The sequence below is a fragment of the Arachis duranensis genome, chromosome 8 (genome assembly GCF_000817695.3).
Source record: "Arachis duranensis cultivar V14167 chromosome 8, aradu.V14167.gnm2.J7QH, whole genome shotgun sequence".
In the NCBI taxonomy this organism is placed as follows: domain Eukaryota; kingdom Viridiplantae; phylum Streptophyta; class Magnoliopsida; order Fabales; family Fabaceae; genus Arachis; species Arachis duranensis.
In genome coordinates, this window is record NC_029779.3 from 7,955,732 (window position 1) to 7,975,774 (window position 20,043).

At 35.7% G+C, this 20,043-nt stretch overlaps 2 protein-coding genes across 5 annotated transcripts in view; one reads left to right on the forward strand and one right to left on the reverse strand.

Annotated features, from left to right (window-relative positions):
- The first annotated feature begins 726 nt into the window (after positions 1–726).
- Positions 727–20,043, forward strand: part of LOC107460597 (rust resistance kinase Lr10-like) — a 45,244-nt gene continuing 25,927 nt past the window's right edge. Inside the window, exons 1-4 of one of the 4 annotated variants that reach the window (XM_016078852.3) lie at positions 727–1,633; positions 2,416–2,457; positions 2,717–3,151; positions 14,321–15,444. In XM_016078852.3, coding sequence (XP_015934338.2) covers positions 811–1,633; positions 2,416–2,457; positions 2,717–3,151; positions 14,321–15,015 — 1,995 coding nt within the window. In that variant the 5' untranslated portion in view covers positions 727–810 and the 3' untranslated portion in view covers positions 15,016–15,444. Of the gene's footprint in view, positions 1,634–2,415; positions 2,458–2,716; positions 3,152–10,136; positions 11,140–13,510; positions 13,553–13,885; positions 15,445–20,043 lie in introns of those variants that run through there. The other 3 variants (XM_052252749.1, XM_052252748.1, XM_016078853.3) reach the window with 3 other exon arrangements.
- Positions 15,522–18,204, reverse strand: LOC107460529 (rust resistance kinase Lr10-like). Its single transcript, XM_016078903.3, has 3 exons — positions 17,418–18,204; positions 17,081–17,116; positions 15,522–16,707 (listed from the first exon to the last, which is right to left on the reverse strand). Exons 1-3 carry the CDS (start codon positions 18,187–18,189, stop codon positions 15,575–15,577), a joined length of 1,941 nt encoding a protein of 646 aa, XP_015934389.2. The 5' UTR covers positions 18,190–18,204; the 3' UTR covers positions 15,522–15,574.

The window sequence follows — 20,043 nt, forward strand, 5'->3', positions numbered from 1 at the left end:
TACAGTTTTGTTGATCAACCAGTTAGAGGATTAACTCAAATCTTGTATGATGATGCTAGAGGGTATCGTTTCCCCGCAGAGTAGTTGTGTAATTGTTTTTTTTTTTTTCCTTTTTAGCCCCGTATAAGTACCAAAAAATAAAATTAAAGGTCAAAGGATAAGTAAAATGTCATATCGGAATAAGAGTCAAATCTTAAAGTGGTCCATGAATTTGCTATTAAATTTTGAATTCATCCTTGAACTTAAAATCATCTCAAATTTATCTTTGAACTTAACACCAGTCGTCTTTAAAGCACTTTCTGCATCGTTTCATCATTTGTCTCATATTTTTGTTGTCGTTTGTATTTAATAAAAAAGACCCTAATGGCCGTTGAGGCCCCCTCTTCAACCCTATTCTCTCACACTCACATCACTAACCCTATTCTCACACGAACATATTTGCATATGAGCTTAAAAGACATTAAGACAAGGATGCTTAATGGGACATACCTAGAACGAGTCCAAGTTATGTAGATGTCATGTACAAAAGAGTGATAATGTGTGATTAGATTAATTAAAGTAGTTTCTAGGAAATTTCTGCAGCTGGGAGGTCTCATCACTCGCATTACAAAGTCTGGTCAAAACATGTGTGGCGACTTGAGACAGTGATAGTCAACACCTCCATGGAGCACATACGTTTCCGGAGACTTGATTGCAAGTCCTTGTGAATAAGTGGTGCTGCCATGTGAAGCAAGTGAATTCTTGTTATATGTCTTTTTAAATCTATATCTGTAGTCTCTTGTTATTGATGTGTATACCAAATTAAAGAAAATGTTATCCCTTTGTTCATTTTTGGTACCCCTTCTACTGCTGCTGGGGATCTCCTCATACGTTTTCAATAATATTTATGACTCCCGGTGGGATAGCGAGGTGGCAATTGATGCAAATAAAACAATGTGTTCATCCGGGTGGTGTGGGAGGCATGACATAAGGTACCCGTTCAGGCTGAATAATAGTAGTCCAAGCCACTGTGGTGAGCACAGGTACACCCTCTCTTGCGAGAATGATAACCAACTCTTTCTCTATCTCAAATCAATCAAGTTCCAAGTGCAGTCAATTAACTATAACAACTACACAATTCGACTAGTTGACGTCAATGTTCCCCTGCATACCCATAATCACTCTTCTCTCCCTAGTTATTCTTTGACCTCCTCCAACTTCACCAGAGATGATCCATATCAATATTGGTTCTATACACAGCATTTTAACGATGTTATTACATTAACAAAGCAGATGGTATATTTGATGAGGTACCCACCATATGGAGTAGAATCTTCTACTGCTGTTGCAAATTGCATGAATGGATCCTATGCACTTGGGAGTACATTCTATGTCAGTGATCTTGACAAGCGTCTCCAGGATTTGGCGTTCAGAGACTCATGTCATATAGATTGGATGTATTTGACTTCATGGCCTACTGAAATCAAGCAGATCAACATTTCATGCACAGACATCCATCATTTGCTGCTCTACGGGTTTGAACTTTCTTGGATGAAAGGATATTGCTATAATGACACAGACTTTGCCATTCTCGGTGATCATAACAACATCGTTTGTTATAACAATCATTACGAAAGATCTCCATTTGAAAATTGTAAGTGTGTACCTTACTAATTTAACTCGATATTACTTATTCTTATATGAGATTTGTTATTGTTTTCTTGTATCTTCTCTTTATGAAGGTACCTTTTAATTTAATCAATGTTTTAAAATTTGTTTTCAATTTTTTATAAAAAAAAAATTGAAGTAACTAATTTTAGTTAATAAGACACCTGCCAATTTCACAATAACAGATTATCTGAATACTCATATTCTATAATCTTATAAAGTATCATAATAATTCCCTTTTTGTATAAGTTCTGTTTTGTGTTGTTGTTCAACATTGCCTTGTCTAATTTTCTTCTTCTACATTTCTAAGAAAATAAAAGACTTCCTATTCCTTAATGTACTAAACAGTTCACAAGTATGTTGATATAACGATGAAACGAAAGTGTAACTTTTGTTTTCGTATGTATTGTTTATTTATTGAAAAAGTAAACTAAAAAATATGAGAACAATGTGTTCCTTTTAAACTTAGTGTCTTAAACTAAATTATCCTTTTGACTCATAGCTAGATAATTTTAACTAACACGTGATAAGGTATGTGTTTTTCATTATAAAAATAATTAGCCATTAAATTAGTGTTATTATGTAATTGTATATATTCACACAACTTTTTTAACTAAACAATCACCTACTAAATTAAGTATATAGTAGTATACTAAAAATTTTGTATAAAATACCAAATTTATATATTTATATAATAGTTAATTGATAATTATTTTTTTATGTACATTTACCATGATTGTTTATCTTTACCCTTTTTATTTCTTGCAGATGTACTTTCATGGATTGTTATTTGTCTAATGAATGGAACGAGTAAGCCTTGTCTTTCCCTTTGCAGCTTCAACCTACGTACTTAATTTGTTTTATTTTATGCATAGGTCTATGATGACATCGTGGAATTTATGAAGGGAACACCATTAGAATTTAGCAGTAAAAATGAGAAACACTACCATAGTTTTAAAGGCTTTTCTTAAAATAGCATATTAAGTTTAAAATTTTGCCATTCAAATCTAAAGATGTTAAACTGAGCGGTTTTATGATTTCTCAAACTATTTTTCCATCTTCTTTACAGTATTATTTTTACTTGGCAAATTTGGACTTGGAGCTTTGTTCATCGTTATCTTCTGCATATGTAAATGGAGACGAAGACATTTATCCATATATGACAGTATTGAAGATTTTCTGCGAAGTGACAATAACATCATGCCAATTAGATACTCCTACAAAGAAATCAAGAACATAACTGGAAAGTTCAAGACTAAACTAGGAAATGGAGGCTATGGCTCTGTTTTTCAAGGAAAACTTCGAAGCGGTCGTCTTGTAGCTGTTAAGGTATTGAATAAGGCCAAATCCAATGGCCAGGAGTTCATCAATGAAGTTGCTACTATTGGAAGAATTCACCATGTTAATGTGGTGCAACTCATTGGTTTCTGTGTGGAGGGATCAAAGCGTTGTTTGGTGTATGAGTTAATGCAAAATGGCTCTTTAGAAAAATACATATTTTCACCTCAAGAGAGTGTTTCAAATTCCTTAAGTTGTAAAAAACTGTACAACATTTCTCTTGGTGTGGCACGTGGTATTGAGTATCTGCATGATGGTTGCGACATTAAAATTCTGCATTTTGATATTAAGCCTCATAACATTCTTTTGGATGAGAACTTCAATCCAAAAGTCTCTGATTTTGGACTTGCAAGGCTTTATCCCACTGATAAAAGCATTGTGTCTCTGACCGCAGCAAGAGGAACCATAGGGTACATGGCTCCTGAGCTCTTCTATAGAAACGTCGGCGCAATCTCATACAAAGCAGATGTTTATAGCTTTGGGATGTTGTTGATGGAAATGGCTAGTAGAAGGAAGAATTTGAATGCTTTGACTGAAAATTCCAGCCAAATATATTTTCCTTTCTGGGTTTATGATCAATTGCATGATGGAAGGGAAATAACAATAGAAAATGACACAGATGAAGAGATGAAGTTGGCAAAGAAAATGATGATTGTGGCATTGTGGTGTATACAGACAAAGCCTAATGATCGACCTTCAATGAAGAAAGTTGTGGAGATCTTGGAACAAGATGAAGACTTATTGGAAATGCCTCCTAAGCCTTACTTCTATCCACTTGATGAACCTGCAGACGAAGTCAGAGAAGAAAACAGTTCAAGGCTATTCTCTGTTATCTCATCAGTTACTGGTTCCAAAGAATAAAACTCTGCTATTTGGACTCTGATCTGATATAAATTTGCAAGATCTGCATCTAGCTTTTTTCCTTGGCTATGTCATATATGTGTGTATTTCTGAGGTATATGATAGAATTAATTGATTTGATTACTATATGTTGAATATGATAGAATCAATTGTTCAAGAGGTTTGTGTTTGTCTCATATTTGGTAACAAAAATGCACATTCTACTTATTAGAGATCAAGTATAAAATTAAATATTAAGATTCCCAATTTCTTCCAATATGTATTTTCTTTTGGATTCAATGCTACTAGGATTGGGATTTTCTTTATTTTTTGCTAGCTAGGCTACCAGTAGAGTTAGTAGAAGAGGTAGTTTACAAAGAAGAAATTACAATTTTTGTTGTTGGATTAAAGTGGTTCAAGTATCTATTTCAAAGTTTCATGCAATAGCGAGAACATATGTCAGAGGACGTCTAAGACCACCTTTTAAGTACTTCCATATTGTTTCATCAAACTAGGATCAATTTTAAAGTACCAAACTCAATTTTATACAATTCAGTGTCTAACCCAAATAAATTTTAATACTTGAATGTACCAAAACAGAAAAGTAGCCAACCATAATAACCGACATATCTCTTGATGTAATATGTTTGTTTTTCAGCTCTTAGCCAGATCATCAATTATGGGTTATTTGGCAGGTAACTATAAATCTATAACACATGAGGTCATTTAATTTTTTTTATTGCTTTTTATTCATATATTGTATTTTGAATTTGCTCCGATTCTGCCTTCTCTTTAACTAGTTTTTAATCCATAAAATTAAGAATGTTGCATTTTTATTTTGATTTCCTCCAAAATATGTTCTAAAAGCTAAAAGGTCAAAGGATAAGTAAAATACTAAAATGTCAGTATCAGATAACAAACATATTTGCGTATGAGCTTGAAAGACAAGAATGCTTAATGGGACTGTTACCTGAATGTATTAGCTATAGCAGATTGACATATTTAGCTTAGTTAGCATTTATAATTGATAGTTAGTTACTAGTTAGCATATTCAATTAGTCTAAGATATTTATCATGTAAGTTGTTATATAAAGCAGGGTTTGCTAACTGATTCTGTTAGCTTCCATTTTATCCACATCACTTTCTCTCTCTACCAAAACAGATTTCAGAATCTTCTCTCTACCTTCCCTTCCTATTCTTCTTCACCATTCCAACTCTGCAACCCCCCTTTTCCAGCTTCCGTTTTCACATGGTATCATCGCCGAAAGTAATCCCGGGCATCTTCCATATTCTAAGCTTCTTCATCTACCTCCAGATCCAACATCTTTCCCAAACTCATACAGTAGAGACTGATGAGAGCTGTTCATGGAATCTCTAGGGTTTTGGTAACAGTGTTCCGATCAGCGAGTTAGGGAATCATGTCTTGGAATTGCTTTCGTCTTCGTTCTTTCCCCTTCTTTTGCACTCATTCAACAGAATTTGCTCATTAATCGTGATCTGTTTTTTTTTTGTACCGAATCACCTCCAATCTTCATCTCTTGGATTCTCCTCACATTCTTGCTTTTTCTCTTCAATGGATTCCACTCACAGTGACGTCAGCTCCACTGCAGCTTCCAATGTCGATATTAACACTCTTTTGCAGCTTCTCCTCCAACTCACTCAACTGCAGAATCGCACGAGTTCAGGAACAGTGCATCCTCCTATTGATCAGAACAGTCCATACTTCTTGCACCCAGCTGAAAGTCCTGGTAATCCTTTAATTTCTCTCCGCCTCAATTCTCAAAATTACACCAATTGGTCCCGTTCGATTTCATTGGTGCTCGAGTCCAAGAACAAAATTCCTTTCATTGATGGCTCTCTCCCTCGACCGGAGGTTACCGATCCAATGTATGCGGCTTGGGGCCGTTGCAACACCTATGTCCTCTCTTGGCTACACTTATCTCTCTCACACGATATTCTTCAGAGTGTCATCTGGAGAAAGGTGGCTTCAGATCTGTGGAATGACTTAAAGAAACGCTATTACCAGGGAGATTTGTACCATGTCTCTGAACTGTACGAGGAGCTGTATAGTGCAAAACAAGGTGATCTTTCAATTACTTCCTATTTTACCAAGATGCAAGCAATTTGGGAAGAAATTGATAACTTCAGGCCAATTCCCATGTGTCTTACCTGGACTAGCAAGTGTATCTGTGGTTTGGAAGAAATACGACGGTACCGCAATGAAGACTACATTGCAAGATTTCTGCATGGCCTCAATGATCAATTTGCAACTGCCAAAATCCAAATTATGCTCTTGAAACCCCACCCTGACATGGATTCTGTGTTTGCAATGCTAACCCAACAAGAACGCCAACTCAGCCCTTCAATTGACACTCCAGATTCACAAATTCTATACGCTGCTAATTCTGGTTACAATTCCACCAGAGGCAGAGGCAGAGGTAGAGGGGGTGTGAATGGTAGAGGAAGAAGTTCAGGCAGGTCTCATAGCACAAAGCATTGCTCCTTTTGTGGCAAAACGGGACACATTGTTGATACATGCTTCAAGAAGCATGGCCTTCCCCCGCATTTGCAGAAACGTGGAAGCATCAATAACACTTTCACTGATGAGAATGATGAAATCAGTGCATTACCTTCAACTGCTGTTAAAAATGGTGAGAATTCAAGTTATAGCTTGACCAATGATCAACGGCTTGCTTTAATGTCTATCCTACAACAGTCAACCCAATCTAATCAAACTATCAACCAACTCACTACATCAACTGAGCCAAAAGACTTACAGATCACCAAAGGTACCCTTTTATTAGCTGCATCATTATCTGTCAATCAAAAATTTCTTAGATCAGATACTTGGGTAGTGGACACAGGTGCTACTGATCACGTTTGTTTTTCTCTAAATGTTTTTCAATCTTTCAAAAATATTAAACCTGTTACTGTGCACATGCTTGATGGCTCTATTGCTACTACTACCATTGCTGGTACAGTGATTTTTAATACAAATTTTTACTTAGAGAATGTTCTTTACATCCCTACTTTTAAATTCAATTTGGTGTCAGTTTCACGAGTTACAAAGGCATTGAACTGTCTATTTTTATTTTCACATACATGGTGCCAGATTTGGGATCACCATCTATTGAAGATGATTGGCACAACTAAAAGCAGCACTGGTTTATATGTACTGGGTCACTCAAATGATCAAACTGTAGCTCACTGCATTGCACAGCATTCATCACAAACACTACATCACACTTGTGAGAACACGGTCTCATCTACACAACAGTCACAACTATGGCACAACAGACTAGGACACTTGAATAATTCAACTTTGCAAACACTGCAAAAAGATTTTTCCTTCATCAAATGTAACAATAATGCTTTAGCTTGTGAACCTTGTCATTTTGCAAAACAGAAGAAAATTCCTTTTCCTATCAGTAGTTCAATAGCTGACTTGCCTTTCGATTTAATACATGTTGATATTTGGGGCCCTCTATCAATTGTGTCTACCTCTGGTTTTAAGTACTTTCTTACTATCGTCGATGACAATAGCCGTTTTACTTGGATTAAGTTCATGAAAAATAAATCTGAGGTTTCATTAATTCTGCCCAACTTCATTAAAATGGTTGAACCCAATTTTCAAAAACCGTCAAATGTGTCAGATCAGATAACGGTCCGGAATTCAGCATGCATAATTTCTTTGCTTCTAAAGGTATTTTACAGCAAAAGTCTTGTGTGGAAACCCCTCAACAAAATGGGATAGCTGAGAGGAAGCACCAACACATTCTTATGGTGACTAGAACTCTACTTTTTCAATCAAATGTTCCAAAGATTTTTTGGGATCTAGCAGTGGCACACGCTGTGCATCTCATCAATAGAGTCCCTAGTCCCATTTTACAAAATCTTTCCCCCTTTCAAAAATTACATGGCAAATTACCTGATCTAAACCACATCAAAGTTTTTGGTTGTCTTGCCTTTGCATCCACTTTAACTCAAAATAGGAAGAAGTTAGATGCACGAGCTCAAAAATGTTGCTTTCTCGGATATAAAGAAGGGATCAAAGGATTTTTTCTCTATGATCTAAAAACAAGGCAAACTTTCCTTTCTAGAAATGTCATATTTTATGAATTTGAGTTTCCATTCAAAACCAACCCTGCCTCTTCAGATGTCAACCCTGCTGCTGTCACAACCACATCACATGTCCCATGGATAGACCCTTTTGCATATCATGATCATCTTTCGTTTTACCAACATGTGCATTCAACTCCAATTCTGCATCAGCATCAACCGACTTCCGTCACTGACTCTATTTCTCATAACACTGCAAGCTCAATTCCTAATGCACAAGCCTCATCCTTGTCTCATTCACATACTCACATGGACACTCATGCATCACCTCACCCTGCACCTCTTAGGAAGTCTAGTAGGACTAGGCGAACACCAGCATATCTAAATGACTTTCACTGTGCACATAATACCACTGCTCAACAAGTTATGCCAATTTCAAAATGCAAATATCCAATTTCAGATTCAATGTCTTACTCTTTTCTATCCACTAACCAATTGAATTTTTCTCTTGATGTTTTCACACATAATGAGCCAAAAACCTATGAAGAAGCCATCCAAAAAGACTGTTGGAAAGATGCCATTAATGCAGAACTTCTAGCACTTGAGCAAACTAAAACTTGGACTCTCACCCCTTTACCACCAGGGAAGAAAACTATTGGCTGCTGTTGGGTGTTCAAAGTCAAATTCAATCCTGATGGATCAGTAGAGAGGCATAAAGCACGCATGGTTGCAAAGGGCTATACACAACGATATGGTTTAGACTACATGGACACCTTCAGTCCAGTGGTTAAGATCACTACTGTGCGATTGGTACTTGCTCTCACTGCAATCAAGGGTTGGCACTGCCACCAATTGGACGTAAACACCGCATTCCTTCATGGTGAGTTGAAGGAAACAGTATATATGAAGCCTCCCCTGGGATTACCGCTCTCCTCTCCCGATTTGGTTTGCAAACTTGACAAGTCCCTCTATGGACTCAAGCAAGCTAGTAGGCAGTGGAATCTTAAGCTTTGCTCTGTTCTTCGTGCTCACGGGTACCAACAATCGAAGAATGATTATTCTTTGTTCACAAAACACAAATCCGAGACCTCCTTCACTGTGATACTTACTTATGTTGATAATCTCGTCCTTGCTGGAAATGATCTCGCTGAGATTCAATCCATCAAGACCATCCTTGATCACCAATTCAAGATTAAGGACTTAGGGAATTTGAAATATTTTCTTGGCTTTGAAGTTGCAAGAACTGCCAAAGGAATTGCTCTTTATCAGAGGAAGTATGCTCTAGATCTCTTGGATGAGTGTGGCCTATTAGGCACAAGACCAGCGAGCACGCCAATGGATTATAGTCTCAAGCTTTCTAAGGACTCAGGAACGCCACTCTCTGACGTATCACAATACCGCAGATTGGTTGGCAGATTAGTGTACCTCACTAACACGCGTCCAGATATCAGTTTTGCAGTGGGTAAACTTAGTGAATTTCTCAGCAAACCATCTAATATTCACCTCCAAGCAGCATATCGTGTCCTTCGCTATATCAAAACAACTCCGGCCTCGGGGCTATTCTTTGCAGCAGATTCTGAGCTTCGCATTTCTGGCTTTGCTGACTCAGATTGGGCACAATGCCCCGACACGCGACGCTCCATTACTGGTTTTTGTTTCTTCTTGGGCTCTTCACTCATTTCATGGAATAGTAAGAAGCAATCTATTGTTTCTAGATCATCTTCTGAGGCTGAATATAGGTCACTAGCTGTGGCCACCTGTGAGGCTCAATGGCTCAACTACTTGTTGAAGGACCTCCGCATAGATCACAGACTCCCAATCTCCCTGTACTGTGATAGTCAATCAGCCAGGCATATTGCGGCTAACCCTGTATTCCACGAACGCACCAAACATATTGATATCGACTGTCACGTTGTTCGAGATAAGCTTCTCAGCGGCCTGCTTCATCTCCTACCAATCACCACTACAGATCAAGTGGCGGACCTATTCACCAAACCTCTATCCCCTGCTCCTTTTGATTCTTGTGTGTCCAAGCTTGGCATGCTTGATTTTCATCAACCAAGCACTGCCAGCTTGAGGGGGCATGACATACCTAGAATGAGTCCAAGTTATGTATATGTCATGTACAAAAGAGTGATATATATTGTGTGATTAGATTAATTAAAGTAGTTTCTAGGAAATTTCTGCAGCTGGAAGGTCTCATCAGTCACATTAAAAAATATGGTCAAAACAACATATGTATGATGACTTGTGAATGGAGTTGTGAGACAATGATGGTCAACTCCTCTATAGAGCACATACGTTTCCCAGAGACTTCGTTGTAAGTCCTTGTGAATAAATGGTGCTGTGCTGCAAAGCAAGTGAATTCTTGTTATATATGTTTCTAAATCTATATCTGTAGTCTCTTGTTATTGATGTCTAGACCCAATTAAATAAAATAAAATGTTATCCCTTTGTTCATTTTTGGTACCCCTTCTACTGCTTCTGGGGATCTCCTTATACGTTTCCATTATTTATGACAACCGGTGGAATACCAAGGTGGCAACGGATTCAGACAAAAGAATGTGTTTATCTGGGTGGTGTGGGAGGCATGACATAAGGTATCCTTTCAGGCTGAATAATAGTAGTCCAAGCCCCTGTGGTGAGCACAGGTACACCCTCTCTTGCGAGAATGATAACCAACTCTTTCTCTATCTCAAATCAATCAAGTTCCAAGTGCAATCAATTAACTACAACAACTACACAATTCGACTAGTAGATGCCAATGTTGCCCTACATAGCAATGATCACTCATACCTCCTTCCTTATTCTTTAGCCTCCTACAACTCACCCGTGCCAAAGATGAACCATATGATTGGTTCTATAAACAGCATAATGATGTTATTATATTGACAAAGCAGATGTTATATTTGAAGTGCCCACCATATGGAGTAAAATCTTCTGCTACTGCTGCTGCAACAACCTGCATGAATGGATCTTATGCGCTTGGGAGTACATTCTATGTCAGTGATATTGACAAACCTCTCCAGGATTTGGCATTCGGAGACTTGTGTCAGGTAGAGTGGATGTATCTGACTTCATGGCCTACTGAAATCAAACACACAAATATTTCATGCACAGACAACCATCATATGTTGCTCTACGGGTTTGAACTTTCTTGGTTGAAAGCATATTGCAAGAATGATGATCCAGGATATGCCATGCTCAGTGATCATAAAGTCATTTGTTATAAGCCTCCACTTATGCCGAAAATTTGTTAGTGTGTATCTATGAATTTAACTTGATATTTACCTATTCATATATGGGTTTGATGGTTTTAGTGGCTAAGAGAAGGGGGGTTGAATCTTAGCCCCCTTTTTTGCTTGCTTACACTTGCTGGACTTAGAGGAGACTTTTCTCTTTTTAGCTCGTCCCTAGCCACGAGACTTTTTCATTTAGTCTCGTCACTTGGCACGAGACATTTTTGGATTTTGCTCTTGTGCAGTAGAAACAGAAATGGAGTAGGAGAGAAGGAAGATTACACCCAGATATATCCTGGTTCAGCTGCTAAGTGCAGTGCAGCCTACATCCAGTCTCCATCACAACAATGATGGAATTTCACTATAATCAACTTTGATTACATACACCAATTCTCCCTAGGAACTACCCTTCCTATCTGGGACAAGTCCATAATTCTAAACCCAATCCTGAACTTGACTTGGTCACTGCCAAGCTTTCAACTGTAAAGTGCTAACCCAACTTACAAGGGGATTCCCACAGAATCATGAAACACAACACAGATGTACAAAGGAACTCTAAGGACATCTATGGCTTTTTCTTTTAATTTTGCACTCTCTGCCTTTTTCCGCTCTATGGCTTTTTCATACAAACCTCACTGTTTGCCTTTTTCCATGAGACTCAAGACATGACAAAATTAAACAGAAAAATACTAAACAGAATACATTGAAGGAGAAGAGAAAACTGTTAGCTCAAGTAGCTCTGAGAACTCTGTGCCTTGCTCTCTCAAAATTTCTCCTTGCTTCAAACAGTGGTTGTTCACTCTTTTTATAGAAGAGGGAAGCCTCCACACTTGAAGCCAACACCCAAGCCTAACTTCTTTTCCTTCAAGAAACAGATCCGGTTCGGCCACACAGAGAGAGAAGAGATAACCATACAAAACCCAACATACAATTACCTCTAGTCCTTCCTTGGTCATCACTCTTCATCAATCCGAGCATTCCATCCTTAGCTTCCTCTCCAAGATGGATTTCTAGCCCTTGATGCTTCATGATGATGATGACTTCATCTGCTTCAATCTCTGCCTCTTCCATCACTTCGCCACTCTAGCTACTTCCTGTGGTGGTTGAGCAGAATCAAAGACAAGCCATGCCTCCAAGAATCTCCTCCTTGGTGGCCGAATCTTCTTCTTCCTTTTTGAGCATGAAGAGCTCGAGATTACCTCACCAAATCTAACCATTCTTGGTGAAAATCTCAGCCACTACATACTTTATGTTTTCTTTTTCCTGACGCCATCATCATAATGGCCTCTTCTTTGCAACTAGCTTCTCTGTGATTTTTACTGATAGCTTGCTTCATCCCTCCTTTCCTGCTAGACAAGACTGAAAGAGAGAGAGGAGAGAGAACAGAGAAAAACTTGCAATGTAATTAAAGAAGAAAATGAAAATGAGTTAGGTTTACATTACCCATGCCTAGCCTCTGCTTCCTTCTTCAAATTACTTGCTTCTACCATCTTCTTCTCTGACAGTGAGGTGACCGTATGCAAAGAGAAAGAAGAGAGAGTAGAAAGAAGAAAAGCAATGGAAGTAATGTGTGATATAGATTATAATCAATTAAAATCAAATTCCCATGCTTTTGCCTTGTAACGTGCCCAACTCAATAAATGCCATCAAATCAGATTTTCTCTTTCCATATTCCAAGGCATTCATTAAATCCATTTAATTCAAAATTTGAATTCCAACCATGAAAGGAGTTGGTGTCCGTGGGAAGCATTCATCTTTTGCTTTCTCTTTATTTTCAATTTTGGACCTAACCCTTGTTGGTCTTGCAAGAATTTTAATTGGGCTTGCTTTTTAAATTTTTGGCCCAATTATCATTTTAATAAATCAACCATTTATATTAATATTTTGCACAAAGGCTGATTATTTTTGTCAATTAAATTAGACTTCATGTATTCTTTTGTGTCCATTGATAAAATCTGCATATAACAAAATTATTAATTAATAAGTGTGAATTAAAAATCAAATTAATAATTTTGTAATTAATTGTTTTAATATTGTTTGATCATCATCAAATTAATTTGGAGTTTTCTAAACTCATCAGGGTTTCATTATCGAAACCTTACGCCTTCTTAAAGTACCTGTACTTTAATTTAATCAACGGTTTACGACTTTTTTTTCAATTTTCTATTTTTTATTTTTTTATTTTAGAAGCAATTAATTTTAGTTAATAAGGCGTCTGCCAATTTCTCAATAACACATTATGTGAATACTGGTATTCTATAATCTTATAAAATATCACAAGAATTCCCTCTTTCTTTAATCTTAATAATTTATAGAAAACTTAAGAATTTAGGTGTCATTAGCTTATACAATACTAATTTAATCTTTTCCCTGTTTGTTTTTTGCAGTCCTAGTTCCACTGATTGTTGGGTGTCTGGTGTATGGAACGAGTAAGCCGTGTCTTTCCTTTTGCGCTATGTACTTATTTTTTTCGGCATTGAAATCTAGGCATAGGTCTATGATGCCCTTATGGAGTTTACTAAGGAACACTACCATAGTTTAAAATTGGGTAAACAATGTAGGAAATAGTAATATTATGATGATGATGATGATGACATCATGGAATTTATGAAGGGAACACCATTAAAATTTAGCAGTAAAAATGAGAAACAACAACAATGAAACATAGCATAAATAAGTTTAAAAATTTTGTCATTCAACTCTAAAGTTGTTAAACTGAATAATTTTATGATTTCTCAACTATTTTCCCATCTTCTTTACAGTTTTATTTTTTCTTGGCAAATTTGGACTTGGAGTTCTATTCATCGTTATTTTCTGCATATGTAAATGGAGACGAAGACATTTATCCATATACGATAGTATTGAAGATTTTCTGCGAAGTGACAACAACATCATGCCAATTAGATACTCCTACAAAGAAATCAAGAACATAACTGGAAAGTTCAAGACTAAACTGGGAAATGGAGGCTATGGCTCTGTCTTCCAAGGAAAACTTCGAAGCGGTCGTCTTGTAGCTGTTAAGGTATTGAATAAGGCCAAATCCAATGGCCAGGAGTTCATAAATGAAGTTGCTACTATTGGAAGAATTCATCATGTTAATGTGGTGCAACTCATTGGTTTCTGTGTGGAGGGAACAAAGCGTTGTTTGGTGTATGAGTTAATGCAAAATGGCTCCTTAGAAAAATACATATTTTCACCTCAAGAGAGTGCTTCAAATTCCTTAAGTTGTGAAAAACTGTACAATATTTCTCTTGGAGTGGCACGTGGTATTGAGTATCTGCATAATGGTTGTGACATTAAAATTTTGCACTTTGACATTAAGCCTCATAACATTCTTTTGGATGAGAAATTCAATCCAAAAGTCTCTGATTTTGGACTTGCAAGGCTTTATCCCACTGATAAAAGCATTGTGTCTCTGACCGCAGCAAGAGGAACCATAGGGTACATGGCTCCTGAGCTCTTCTATAGAAACGTTGGCACAATCTCATACAAAGCAGATGTTTATAGCTTTGGGATGTTGTTGATGGAAATGGCTAGTAGAAGGAAGAATTTGAATGCTTTGACTGAAAATTCCAGCCAAATTTATTTTCCTTTCTGGGTTTATGATCAATTACAAGATGGAAGGGAAATAACAATAGAAAATGACACAGATGAAGAGATGAAGTTGGCAAAGAAAATGATGATTGTGGCATTGTGGTGTATACATACAAAGCCTAATGATCGACCTTCAATGAAGAGAGTTGTGGAGATGCTAGAACAAGATGAAGACTTACTAGAAATGCCTCCTAAGCCTTACTTCTATCCACTTGATGAACCTGCAGACGAAGTCAGAGAAGAAAACAGTTCAAGGCTATTCTCTGTTATCTCATCAGTTACTGGTTCCAAAGAATAAAACTCTGCTATTTGGACTCTGATCTGATATAAATTTGCAAGATCTGCATCTAGCTTTTTTCCTTGGCTATGTCATATATATGTGTATTTCTGAGGTATATGATAGAGTCAATTGATTTGATTAATATATGTTGAATATGATAGAATCAATTGTTCAAGAGCTTTGTGTTTGTCTCAGATTCTTGTAACAAAAACACTCATTCTACTTACTAGAGATCAAGCACAAAATTCAATATTAAGATTCCCAGTTCCAATAAATGTATTTTCCTTTGGATTCAATGCTTCTAGATTAGGATTTTCTTTTTGGTTTTTGCTAGCTAGGCTACCAGCGGAGTTAGTAGAAGTGGTAGTTTACACAGAAGAAATTACAATTTTTGTTGTTGGATTAAAGTGGTTCAAGTATCCATTTCAAAGTTTCATGCAATTTCGATAACAAATTTCGGAGAACTTCTAAAACCCCTTTTTAATGAGGTAGCAAGAAAAGTTGCTGGATTTGGTTCACCATTATTGAATAAAAAGAATTACAAATTTTATAGAGGAATATAACCCTCTAATATTTGCTAAGGGGAATACACAATTTTTTTAGAATTACTAACTGATGATACATCAGAGAATAGCATTGAAGTGCTAAAATCTCCAACATCTTGTGCAGGTATATCATGTGAATATATGTAAGGCTTAGGAGATATTTCCAATTCTTCATCATCTTGTTCAAGCATCTCCACAACTCTCTTCATTGAAGGACGATCACTAGGCTTTGTTTGTATACACCATAATGCCACAATCATCATCTTTTTGGCCAACTTCATCTCCTCATCTGTGTCATTTTCAATTACAATTTCACTTCCATCATGTAACTGATTATAAACCCAGAAAGGGAAATAAAGTTGGCTAGAATTTTTAGCCGATGTATTCAGATTCTTTTTCCTACTTGCCATCTCCATTAACAACATTCCAAAACTATAGACATCAGCTTTATCGGAAATTGTTCCAATGTTTCTGTAGAAAAGCTCAGGAGCCATGTATCCTATAGTTCCTCTTGCTGCAGTCAAAGACACTTTGCTATCACTAGTGGGACATAGCTTTGCAAGTCCGAAATCAGAGACTTTCGGATTGAAATTCTCATCAAGAAGAATGTTTTGAGGCTTGATATCAAAATGCAGAATCTTCATGTCGCAACCATTATGCATGAACTCGATGCCACGTGCCACCCCAAGGGAAATTTTGTACAATTTTTCACAAGTTAAGAAAACACCTTTTTCATGTGAAAATATGTACTTTTCTAGAGACCCATTTTCCATTAACTCATATATAAGAGCACGTGTTAGTCCTTCCACACAGAAACCAATGAGTTGCACTACATTGACATGGTAAATTCTACCAATAGTAGCAACTTCACTGATAAATTCTTCTTCATTCGATCTGGTGTTAGTGTTATTCAACACTTTGACAGCTACAAGACGACCACTTGGAAGTTTTCCTTGAAAGACAGAGCCATAGCCTCCATTTCCCAGTTTTGTTTTGAATCCGTTGGTTATGTTCTTGATGTCTTTGTAAGAGTATCTAAATGGCAATATTTCATTGTTATTTCGCAGAAAATCTTCAATGGTGTAATACGTGCCTAAATTCTTCTGTCGCCATTCGCAGAAGATGACGAATGCAATTCCAAGCATGAATTTGCCAACCAAGAAAACTAGAAATTAAAGGAAATGCAACAAGAGAAAACCAATCATAAGGAATTTAATTGTATTTGGAATTTAATTGACTGAGATGAAATAAAAAAAAAACTGGTTACATTTTAGATTTTAAAATCAAATCTAACAATAGGCTACACTCATTATAACTTTTTTGGTACGTATTAAACTTAAAATTAAGTAAGTTCGACACTAGTCATTTTGTCAAGATTGGAGGATACGACACTTGAGAAAAAAAATTTTCATTTTCAAGGTTAGCTTCTTCTCTGTTCATGCATTTAGTATGAGTTGATTCTAGTATTTCAATGCACTCACAAATCCAAAGTTAAACAAACAATTAAAGATACATAAAAGAGAAAGACAAGGACTTACATATTATATAGTATATCCAGTCTCCAATGACTTCAACTGCAAGAAACATACAAGCAAGAAGAAAATTGTTAAATAATAACAGTAATGTATGCAGACACATATGCGCATCCTATGGTATATATCCTAAAATTGATGTAATCATAGTAAGAGCATATATTGTGGTTGAAATTATACTAAGAGAAAGGTAAAAACTCGTATGCAATTATCTCCGTATGAAATTGATAATTGAATATCGTTACATGACAATTTAGTCCAACACGCTAAATCATCTAACGATTTTTAACTATCTAAGTTCACTTAAAAATATCTACATCTGAGTCTCTGCCTAAGAGCAAACCTAAAGGAGTGGGTGAGTGTTGACTTAAACAACGAAGGTTGTTATTTTGATCATCCAAGACAGCATGTTGGCAAAAACACAAGGCCCAGGGAATTTCAAACCCGTAAAGCAGCATTGTACGGAGATCTACGCAAGAGATGTTTCCACCGTCGATTTCACCCGGCCACGAACTTGGATACATCCACTCTACGCGACACGTGTCTTGCAGTCCCAACTCTTGCAAAGTCTTGTTACCATCATAGACATGGAAGCTGCTGCTTCCAGGCGCGTAAGAACCGTTGATGCAAGTTGCAGCAGCAGGGTCATCAACTTCGGATCCCACCGCGTTTGGACACGTCACGTATAGAATCTGCTTGTGATGGTGTTGATATGATTTGTAAGAGTTGAAATTATAGGAGGCCAGAAAATAAGAAGAGTTGTTAATAATGGTGGAATCTACTAATCGGAGTGTGGAGTTGTTGTAATTAATAGACTGAACATAGAATTTTCGTGATTTGAAGTAAAGAAAGAGTTGGTTATGATTGTCGCAAGAGAGCGTGTTGTTGAAGGTGGGATCACCGCAGTTAGGTGGAGTGTTAGTTAGTGTGAATGGATAGCTTATGTTATGCGTTCCGCACCACTGACTGGAACACGTAACAGAATCCGTTACTCTGCTGTAACCGTTTCCACAAGATAGGAGTAAGGCCAACACCCACACCCACACCACCATGACAGGTTTCATTTCTTCCTTGGTTACAATAAACTGAAGATTGTTATGTAAGTTTCTCCACATATACTTATATATTACGCTAATTATTATTTCAAATAATGAAAAAATGTGCGAAACTGACTTTGAAAGTAGCCAGTCAAACATATAAAACATATGGACCACGGCGGCACTTGTAACAGTGAATGTATATCACGTTCTTCTTTAGTTTCTTTATCATGGAATCTCTCGTTCCCCGAAATAGACATTGCAACTTGCAGCACCATTGTTATATATATATATATGTGTGTGTGTGTGTGAGAGAGAAACTGAGAAGAATCACGATTTAACGTGTAGTGGAGTCAACATCATGGTCATGAATCTTATTGGTTTTCTATGAATATGTACTATCGGACTGTCAAATTCATAAGTCAAAGTCAGCTACAGTCAGCTTCTTTATTTATTTAATTTTGATCATATACCAACTTCTTTATAACTTAGATCATGATGTTCTAAGATCATGATGTTCTAAGAGAATTATTACAGAACTTCATTCTGAGAAGCTTCTTAATACAATTTTTCCACATTTTATAGCCATGACTAACGGATTTTGGACCCAAAAAGGCAAAACCAAAGAAGAAAACGGAATCATAAATATTCTCACTCGGTCACACCTTTAACATTATATTGTTTATCACTTTATCCACGAAAATTCCGAATCAATCTTCAAACTTTTTTGAGCGACTCTTTTTATAGTTTGATTCTATCTTTTTTATTTGAAAAAAGTTTTACTCTCCTTTTTTGAGAAATATTAAAATAGTACTTCTCTTATTTTTATTTATAAAATATATATTTTTCTCTTTTATTTATTAGTAGTATCTAAATTTATAACATTTGTTATAAGAATAATACTACATGATCAATAAATATTATTATTTTTTGCCAGTACTTGAGTAGTAATAATTTGTACCCAAATTTATATAAATTTGTACACAAAAAATATATAGTTTACACCTATATTTATCAAAGTTTGAACACATAAATCAATATAGTTTATATCCATATTTTTTAAAAATTTACACTTTACACACATAAATTAATAAAATTTATTTATTAAAAATAATTTAATATTTATACTGATTAAATAATAACAAAAAATATTAAAAATTACTGACTTATATCCATGAGTTTTTTAAGAGGTTAATATGTCTTATAATGTAAAAATTTTGGAACTAACAGCTAATCAACAAAAATTAGAGACTCATTCAGAGAAAAATTTGGGTGGGGACCAAATTATTGAAGTTTTATTCTTTTAGTTTATTTTTAAATAGAAGCATGAAGAATTCTTTTTTTTTTTTGTGTAATTAATCTCCTTTAACATTCTTTTGATTAATCTCACACGGTCACACCTATTATTTTTACAATATTATTTGTTCACACTCTGATTATTAAACTATTTTAACAATTGAAAAAACCACCATCCTAGATTAATTAGTTATTACCATGCTATGACTGAGTGAGAAATGGTCTTCATTTTATTAGTTTCTTGACCTCGACCTGAGTGACAATAATGTTTGCAGAAAAACAAAAGAAAACAAAAAACATGACCTTTTAACGCACATCTGTGAAAAAATAATACAGTATTTGGGTTGCATATCAAACCCCAAATATGGTTTTTGAAAAATGATGAATAATTAACATTAGAAATAAATTTATTTTCCTCGTAAATAAAGTATTCTGAATATCCTTTTGGTTATTATTTTGCTGTTGAAAATAATTGTTAATGGGATAAAAAAAATAAAAAAAATTATGGACCTAAAAAATATTTTTTTATCTATTAATTATCTTTAAATATAATAATATAAAAATATTTATTTATTTATTATATAAAAATATCTTTTTCTAAATAAAAAATATTAATTATAATTTTTAAAATTTTTT